General features: G+C 41.8%; 2 protein-coding genes across 3 annotated transcripts in view; one reads left to right on the top strand and one right to left on the bottom strand.

Annotated features, from left to right (window-relative positions):
* LOC306998682 (uncharacterized protein) overlaps positions 1-4,256 on the top strand; it is a 5,133-nt gene extending 877 nt beyond the window's left edge. Inside the window, exons 1-2 of the mRNA XM_079612921.1 lie at positions 1-687; positions 2,701-4,256. The exon at positions 1-687 is cut by the window's left edge and continues 877 nt beyond it. Of these exons, the coding sequence (XP_079469047.1) occupies positions 1-687; positions 2,701-4,122 (2,109 nt within the window). The 3' untranslated portion in view covers positions 4,123-4,256. The remainder of the gene's footprint in view (positions 688-2,700) is intronic.
* Positions 1-10,000, bottom strand: part of LOC306998679 (receptor-type tyrosine-protein phosphatase mu) — a 301,697-nt gene that overhangs the window by 92,958 nt on the left and 198,739 nt on the right. For both annotated transcript variants that reach the window (XM_079612916.1, XM_079612915.1), the window contains exons 12-13: positions 9,381-9,657; positions 4,998-5,034 (exon numbers count right to left, since the gene is read on the bottom strand). In XM_079612916.1, the coding sequence (XP_079469042.1) occupies positions 4,998-5,034; positions 9,381-9,657 (314 nt within the window). The remainder of the gene's footprint in view (positions 1-4,997; positions 5,035-9,380; positions 9,658-10,000) is intronic.

Raw genomic sequence — 10,000 nt, 5'->3', positions numbered from 1 at the left:
AGAGCGTTTCAGTTAGAGAGAGATCGGGATGAGAGAGTGTTTCAGTTAAAAAAGCTGGAGTTGGAGTTAGCAGCAAAGACAGCTGAAGATTCACAAGCGAATGTGCCTCCTGTTCCACGGCTTGACAATGCAGGTGAACCTGTGTTTGATGTTCACAGGAATATGAGATTGGTGCCGCCATTTTCTGAAAAGGAAGTGGATAAATATTTCTATCACTTTGAACGTGTTGCTTTGTCCATGAAATGGCCGAAGGGCTTTTGGACTTTATTGCTGCAGTGTGTGTTCACAGGTAAAGCTCAGGAAGTTTATTCTGCACTCTCACTGGAACAGAGTGGTGAGTATGATGTTGTGAAATCTGCTGTGTTGCATGCATATGAACTCGTGCCTGAGGCATATCGTCAAAAATTTAGGAATTTGACTAAAGTTGATGAATGTACTCATGTTGAATTTGCAAGAGAAAAAGAGAACTTATTTGATCGTTGGTGCACTTCAATGAAAGTTACAACTAAAGAGCAGTTAAGAGAATTAGTGCTCTTAGAGGAGTTTAAACATTGTGTTCCTCGTGCTGTAGCTATGCATCTCACTGAACACAAGGTGAATACACTTTCTGAAGCTGCTATCATGGCTGATGAATTTGTGTTAACCCATCGTGGGTCATTCAGTTCAGTCGGTCTTAAAACCAACGATGTGAGTAAGTCTAAGTTTTACTTTCAACCTAAGACAAAGTCTCCTGTGCTGAGTAGGAATGTTAGAGCGACAGTTGCTGAAAATTCTAGTAAATCGGCACTTTCTCGAGACATGGTTTGCTTTTATTGTAAAAAGCCTGGTCATAAAATATCTGACTGTCTTATTCTGAAGAAGAAAGAAAGATGGTCGAAACCTGTTGCTTTGGTTTCTACTTCGCCATTCATTGTTGATACTCTTGATGAGAAAGATCGTCATTTATCTAGTTCTAGTGATAAATCTGTTGATCAGTGTATAACTTCCTCTGTTGATTATACACCATTTATCACTGAAGGAAATGTGTCATTGTCTGGTTCAAACGAAACGGTGCCAGTACGTCTTCTTCGAGATACGGGAGCCGCGCAGTCGTTTCTTTTAGAAGGGATTTTGCCATTAACTTCTGAAACTGCTACTGGAACTCATGTATTAGTGCGAGGTTTTGAGATGGGGTTTGTTGAAGTGCCTTTGCATCGAATCCATCTTTCCTCTGCTATTGTAACTGGTGATGTAGTAGTTGGCGTTCGTTCTGCACTTCCAGTCCCTGGGATTACATTTATTCTGGGAAATGATTTAGCTGGTGGGAATGTTTGGGGACGGAGTGGTGTGGCAGCTCCGCCCATAATAGCATGTACACCTAGGAAACCTGATGTTGATAATTGTAGAGAATTTCCTGATTTGTTTCCAGCTTGTGCAGTTACTCGATCAATGGCTAAACCATTATCTGAAAATCAAGTTGAAGTTCCACTGCATGACACTTTCTTTTATACTGTTAATTCAGGTGAGCTAGGATCTGATGGGTCTAAATGTCCTGAGCAGAGAGACCTGAAGTCCTGTCCTTCGTTGTCTTCTGACCAGAAAGATTCAACAGTGCTGCAAAGTGAATCTGCTGAAACATCTGAGGTTCTATCCACTCTTGAAAAACCCAATGTGGATCTCTCTGATGTTGATGACTATTCTTTGACTTCTTTGTTACAGATCTCTCGAGAGGATTTAATTCGAGCTCAACAGAGCGATGACACTCTTAAACCTTTATTCTCTGCAGCAGGGTCTAAGTGTTCTGATGCTCTGTCCTCTTCGTACTTTCTTGATGATGGTCTGCTTTGTCGGACAGTGGTCCTGCATAAAGATGTTTCTCTAGAACCTAAAACTCAGATTGTGATTCCTTTTACAGTGAGAGACTCTGTGTTGAATTTGGCTCATCAAGGACTTGCTGGTCATACCGGAGTTCGTAAAACGTACGATCGGGTCTTGCGGCAGTTCTATTGGCCTAAAGTCAAACGAGATGTGGCCAAACATATTCGATCTTGTCATACATGCCAGATCACCGGTAAGCCAAATCAAAAAGTGCCTGTTGCTCCTTTGCAGCCTATCTCCGTCGTTTCCACTCCTTTCGAGCATTTGATAATTGACTGTGTTGGTCCTTTGCCCCGGTCTAAGGCTGGTCATCAATACCTTCTAACTGTTATGTGCCAGACTACTCGTTATCCTGCAGCTTATCCGTTAAGGTCCATCACTACAAAATCTGTCTTGAAGGCCCTCACTAATTTTATGTCAACCTTTGGAATACCCAAAGTTATTCAATCCGATCAGGGTTCGAACTTTATGTCAAAACAGTTCTCAAAAGCCCTGCGTCAACTTCGAGTACACCACAATATTTCTAGTGCCTATCATCCACAGAGTCAAGGAGTTCTTGAGAGGTTTCATCAAACCCTGAAGTCCCTTTTGAGGTCATATTGTGTGGAACTCGATGCGGATTGGGAAGAAGGTCTGCCGTGGATGTTATTAGCGATACGTGAGGTAATCCAAGAAAGCCTTGGGTTTAGCCCAAATGAATTGGTGTTCGGACATGAAGTGCGAGGACCTACGGCTGCGTTAGCTGAGGAGTGGCGAACGTTTAAACCTTCTGAGAACATTTCAGATTATGTGAGTGGATTCCGACGTAGGTTGTATGAGGCACGAGCTCTCGCTAAAAAGAAGTTGAGTAAGTCTCAAATAAAAATGCAGCAACATTTTGACAGAAAAGCTAAGTTGAGAGAGTTTCAGGTGGGAGATCAAGTACTGGCTTTGCTGCCTCTACCTGCCAACCCATTTCAGGCTAAATTTACAGGCCCCTACAGTGTAGCTAAACGCCTTTCAGATAACAATTACTTGTTGAATACTCCTGACCGGAGGAAAAAAGTACAAGTCTGTCACAGTAACCTGTTGAAATTGTATATAGCTCCTGTTCGTTCTGTTACTGTTAATGTGGTAAACTCTTGTGACTCTTTTCCAGAATCTTCTCCTCTCTTTCGAAGCACGAGTGGGGATTCTTTAGAGAATGCTGATGAAGATGAGAGTTTTCTTTCTCGGGAAAAGGTCGACGGGCGACTTAAAAACTCTGAGATTCTTCTTAACCTGTCCTCTCATCTATCTTATTTGAACGAGAAGGAGAGGAGTGATGTCACTGAGTTGATGTCATTTCCCTCTCTTTTCCTTGATGTTCCTGGTCACACTTCCGTCATAGAACATGATCTCGACGTAGGAACCTCATGTCCAGTTAAACAGAACGCCTATCGAGTCAACCGTATACTGTATGGAATGTCAGGATGTGAGGCATATCTTGATGACGTCGTGCTGTATAGTTCCTCCTGGTCTGAGCATCTTAACCAGATTAAAGAACTCTTTTCTCGTTTGGCAAAGGCTAATCTTACAATCAATCTCGCTAAATCCGAATTCGCGAAGGCAACCGTTACCTATTTGGGTAAGGTAGTGGGAAATGGTTGTGTAAAGCCCATTGAGACTAAGGTAGAAGCCATTTGTAACTTTCCAGCTCCCACCACTCGTCGTGAATTGCGACGATTTCTCGGCATGGTGGGATACTATCGGAGTTTTTGCGAAAATTTTGCCAGTGTAGTCTCACCTCTTACCGATTTATTGAGTCCAAAGTTATCTTTTCAGTGGTCTGAGACCTGTCAGCAGGCTTTTGAAAATTGTAAGGCTTTGCTGGCATGTGCCCCTGTTTTGACCGCTCCGAATTTCGAAAAGCCTTTTATTCTTGCAATTGATGCGAGTGCTTGCGGTGCGGGCGCTGTTCTCTTGCAGGAGGATTCGAACCAGGTTCAACATCCTGTAAGTTACTTTTCTAAGAAATTTAATCGACATCAACAGGTATATTCCACCATCGAGAAAGAAGCTCTTGCCCTAGTGTTGGCTGTACAACATTTTGAGATATATCTAGGGTCAATTGCTGCACCGATTATTATTTATACGGATCATAATCCTTTGGTGTTTTTAAATCGGATGAGAAATCGAAATCAGCGGCTTATGCGATGGAGTCTTATCCTACAACCTTTCCATCTCGAGATTAGACATATCCGAGGAAAAGATAATGTTATAGCTGACACACTTTCCAGAGCGTAACATCATTTCTACGTTGTTTGTTCCTTTTCTTCGCATCTCTAGGGCCCAGAGGTGTTGAAGAATGAAGAGAGGATGACGTTCCTTTGGACCATCAGAACTTTTATTGTGTTCGTTCTGGGTAGTGTTTAACTGTCTTTTTCTTTGTCATTTTAGATTCGTTGCCGAATCTTTCTTTTTAGGAGGGAGGTGTTACGACCCTGCGTTTTACTTGCTCGCCTGCGGGTGGTGGTGTTCTTCTTGGAGAGCGTGGGAGATCGCACACCCCTGTTACCTGTTCACCACTTGATTATGAAGAGGATAAAACACTGGACTCCAACACTCCTCTTCACTTCGTCCAGGGGATTGACGGCCTCTGGAGAAGTCACTTGTTTTGCTGAACCTTTATTTGTTTACAACCCATACCAACCCTTTTCTCCTCCCCATCTGGATTATGATTTACCCCTTTGATTTTGAACCCTAGACTTTGTTATATTAAGTTACTGGTATTTTTGAAGACCAATAAAATCTTGCAAGTCATTCTCAGTGTACTTGTATACTTTATGTACGGTCGAAACGAGCTGGCCGTAACACATGCAGTAACACACATCACAGTTGATCTTGTCCTCTGTACGCTGGGTTAGTAATTAACTCTGGGTTAATGTCCTCATTTGCATATTCACCAGGTTAATAACATGATTGGATGAGAGCAGCATGTGAGATGTTTAAGTGTTCGTCTGCTCTGAGAACAATGCTGATTACATGCTAAATATTATTTGCAAAAGTAATTGCAGTTTGCATAAATCAGAGTGTGTACGTGTGTGTGTACGTGTGTGTGTGTGTGTGTGTGTGTGTGTGTGTGTGTGTGTGTGTACGTGTGTGTGTACGTGTGTGTGTACCTTTGGTAGCGACACGAACGCAGTCGATCTTCGTCTCCTGGAGGAAAGAAGAAGAAGATTAAACACATCACATATTTGAATACATCAATTGAACACATAATGATTTATTACATCTTCTGATGACACAAAATCACGTTTATAAAATTGATTTATATTATTATTATCATCATCATTATTGTTATCATTAATAGTAATAAATGTTTATTATATTAATGCATTATAAAGTTGTTTTTATTTTTAATTATTAGATTAATAATTATAATTAGTGCTGTCATATCGATTAATCCCGATTACTTGCATCTAACAAAAAAGTTTGTAAATACAGTATATATATGTGTGTGTGTGTGTGTGTGTGTGTGTGTGTGTGTGAGAGAGTGTGTGTGTGTGTGTGTGTGAGAGTGTGTATGTGTGAGTGTGTGTGTGTGTGTATTTGTGAGTGTGTTTGTGTAAGTGTGTGCATGTGTGTGAGAGTGAGTTTGTGTGAGTGTGTGTGAGAGAGTGTGTGTGTGTGTGTGTGTGTGTGTGTGTGTGTGTGTGAGAGAGTGAGTGAGAGTGTGTGTGTGTGTGTGTGTGTGTGTGTGAGATTGAGTTAGTGTCTGTGTGTCTGTGTGTGTGTGTGTGTGCGTGTGTGTGTGTGTGTGTGTTTGTGTGTGTGTGTGTGTGTGTGTGTGTGTGCGGATGAGCTCCAACGTCACTCGAATCCACAGCCAAAAACAAATCATCCACCAATCCAATAATTCTCTGATTTAGATAATCGTGATCCGTGCATCACTAACACACACACACACACACACGCGCGTGCTCTTGTAGCTCCGCCCCCTGTGCCGGGAGCAGCAGCTCATTTGCATTTAAAGGGACACATAAAAAACGGCACGTTTTTGCTCACCCTCAAAAAGTGAAGATTTTAACATGTGATATAAAATATCTGTGGGGTATTTAAAAAAACTTCACACACACACTCTGTGGACATCAGAGACTTACTGTACATCGTGTGAACAGCGCATTATACCAGCTCTTTAAGATTAGGAAAACCCTAGCTAACTTTGAAAGATCTTTTTAAATGAATTAGCAGTGTGTTGGCATGTTAAACAGACCAGCAGTAATAAAGCAGAACGTGTGTGTGTGTGTGTGTGTGTGTGTGTGTGTGTGTGTGTGTGTGTGTGTGTGTGTGTGTGTGTGTGTGCAGCTCGAGACATTAGTTTGATTGCGAGCGATAAAGCGAGTCGTGTTCCAGGTGTTCGTCTGAAACACAGCTTTAATGCTGCATCTGCTCAGCAGGAATAAAAACAGATTTAATATATCAGCAAATCCATCAGTGAGTCGTTCCTGTTCTGCTGACCGAGTGTGTGTGTGTGTGTGTGTTACGCACCACTGGAGCATCATCACTGACACACTGTATATTGTACACTGTAGATTAATATCACTTATTCATTATGATTATTATATTATATATTAAGCTTAATCTTAAGAAATGGCTTCTTCATAACCAACAATGTGAACATTAAAGTTGCTCCCCTATTATTATTATTAATCTTATTATTAATTTTATTATAGACCTAATCAGTCATATTTAACTCATAACAATATATACTGTATATTTTTTATTGTGTGTGTATATATATAGTTTTTTTATTATTATTGTATAATACGTTTAATTGTATTTTACAGAGGTGTTTACAAGTTCCAGTTTTATGATTGTTGTAGTGTATTGTTGCAATGTTTAACCCTCTTCTAGCTTAGAGCCTAATAACACCTGGCAAAGGGACTACCAATGAAAACTAGCCTTCGGGCTAATTTGGGTACATTTACATTTATGAATGTTAATTAATCTACACTGTCCCTTTTCTAAATAAATAAATAAAAATATAATTATAATAATAATTGTAATAGTATTATTATTATCATTATTAAATAATAATAAAAATAACATTATAAGAAATTATTATTATAATTAATGCTGTCATATCGATTAATCACGATTAATTGCATCTAACAAAAGTTTGTAAATATACATACATGTATGTATATGCACACACACATACTAATTCACACACACACACACACACACACTCACACACACACACACACTAACACACACTCACACACACTCATTCACTCAGTCATTCATTAACGCACGCACTCACTCACTCACTCACTCACTCACTCACTCACTCACTCACTCACTCACTCACTCACTCACTCACTCACTCACTCACTCACTCACTCACACACACACACTCACTCACTCACTCACTCACTCACTCACTCACACACACACACACACACACACACACACATTCACTCACTCATTCATTCACGCACGCACGCACGCACGCACTCACTCATAAAGTTGAGTGAGAAATTGAAAAAGAAAAGAGCGTTGTAACTTTGCAGATGTTGTTTATGATCAAACACAACATTACACACTCACTACAGTTAGAAAAGTCAAACAAATCATAATCAAACACCCCTTTAAACACACACACTTCCTTATATCCCTGCTGGTGTTTTAAACATGCCGACACACAGCTAATGCACAGCATCTCAAACTTCACTAGTGTCTTCTAATCTTACACACACACACACACACTTACACCTCCAGCTGAACACGCGTGAAGACTGTTAACCGGACGAACGCCTCTCATAAACAAACACTCGTTTGCTATTATGCTATTACAAAGCAGGCGAGTAGAAATGTGCATTTAGCGTCGGCACAGAGCGCCGGTAACAGCGCGAGTCCTGATTTAATGAATTACAGGTCTTGAATAGACAGAACCGAGGGCCGTCTCAGTAAGTGCCTGTCTGGATCCATCAGGGAGGCTAAAACACAGATCCTCAGTCAATTAGGACATCAATTACATCCAGCGGCTCTTCCGCGGCCTTTTAGAGCCGTCAATCTAAACCGCGCGCTTTCTTTAAAAGCTCCGCGAGCGGTGAGAGAGAGCCAGACGCATTAAACCAAAGTGAGTTAATGCGAGCGGTGGGCGTCTCCCGTCGTGTGTCGCACTCAAAAGTCTTTCAAAAGTGTTTTTCTGCGCGATTACAGGCCGAGCGGTCCCTGACGGGCCCTCGCGCGCGCGTTTGAGCACGCTAGTCGAGGTCGAGGGGTCCGAAGGGATCCTCTTCACCTCCGCTCTCTTTCTTACCCACAATTACCTCATCGACTCCGGCCGCTCGAGAGACACTCGACGCGTGTGGATATCTGTGTGTTAACTGAGCGAGTCCCTCACACACTCTTCTGCTTCTCCCACAGGGACTGGAATTGAATGCAAGATACAATTGGCTTTGGCGCATAAGTAAATAAAGCTGTCCGGGACTTTCTTTGCAAATGCAACACTGAAAAAAAAAAAACATTTGTTTTCTCGGAATGTTTAGATATTTGCACTGGAAAACAAGACACAAAATCCTGAGGAAGAAAATGAGTGTAAACATACCTAGATGGACTTTCCCAAAATTACATATTTAAGCGATTTTTCCCATGAAAAAAATTCTTCATGCCTTAAAATATCTTGAATGTAACTCGACACCCTTGCCTCATTTAGTATGCGCGGTTCTATGAATATGCAAATGAGCCCCGCCTCCACTCACTCACTCAGAGGTCCACTGGTTGACGTTCACACGTTGATCTGATTGGTTACACGGTTCTATGAATATGCAAATGAGCCCCGTCTCCACTCACTCACTCACTCAGAGATCCACTGGTTGACGATCACACGTTGATCTGATTGGTAACACGGTTCTATGAATATGCAAATGAGCCCCGCCTCCACTCACTCACTCAGAGATCCACTGGTTGACGATCACACGTTGATCTGATTAGTTACACGGTTCTATGAATATGCAAATGAGCCCCGCCTCCACTCACTCACTCAGAGATCCACTGGTTGACGATCACACGTTGATTTGATTGGTTACACAAGGTTTTATGAATATGCAAATGAGCCCCGCCTCCACTCACTCACTCACTCAGAGATCCACTGGTTGACGATCACACGTTGATCTGATTGGTTACAAGGTAGTGTGTGACGTCAGAAACACCAGCGATTTCAAACCGTGTGTTTGAGACTGTCTTTGGTTCACTGCAGTTTTAAGCAGAAAATACTCAGCAATGCTGTCCACTTATGAACTTACACATGCTTTGTCTTATTAAAAAACACCACATAGACACATAAACAACATTAAAAGCTGGATTTACACCACAAGGGGACTTTAATATTTGCATCACTGATTCTTATTTTCCTGTTTATTACTGTAAAGCTGCTTTGAAACAACCTGTAATGTATTATGCAAATGTAACCGGAAGTCTGCTGTGAAAGGGGGCGGGGCTACATAAGCTCTATAGACACAAACCTGACCTGACCGGACTGTAGTGAGTATACGCACCCCGTTGGCGGTGCTGACGGCCTGGTAGTAGACGCTGTAGCTCTTGTGTGGCAGCAGCGGCGCGTTCCAGTATCCGCTGTAGCTCCGGTTATCCCCGACGGTGAACGGCTGAGGCGACGGGACGCTTGCGGACGGGAACTCTGCGCTGTAGTAATACTGAGAGTTCAGACTGCTGGCGTTCTGGTAGTGAACCGGCACCGGATAACAGCGGAGGATCTCAGCCTCACCGCCTCGAGCTCTTCGTGGACGTTCCTCCTCAACAACCACCTGATACACACTGAGAGAGAGAGAGAGAGAGAGAGAGAGGGGGGGGGGGGGAGAGAGAGAGAGAGACCTTTAAAATCTGATGTATTTTACATGAAGTTTTTCAAAACTTACTTGCCATTTCTTTGTAATTATTTGTGAAGTTTACTAGCAATTTCAGAGTGAAAGTTGTTTTTTCAGTGTATAAAGACATTTTACCAAACTAATATATGACTTATTCTGATACAACTTTAATATTCAGTCACTGTCTCTCTCTTTATAAAGTCATTTTGAATCTTGATTTAAGGCGAGACACGGCAGGCAAAAACATCAGGGTTTTTTCACTGGTCAATTTTGAGATTTTGGCCTATTTGTCT

This window comes from Phoxinus phoxinus (genome assembly GCF_949152265.1).
Source record: "Phoxinus phoxinus genome assembly, chromosome: 5".
Lineage (NCBI taxonomy): Eukaryota > Metazoa > Chordata > Actinopteri > Cypriniformes > Leuciscidae > Phoxinus > Phoxinus phoxinus.
This window is presented reverse-complemented; position numbering and strand designations above follow the sequence as displayed.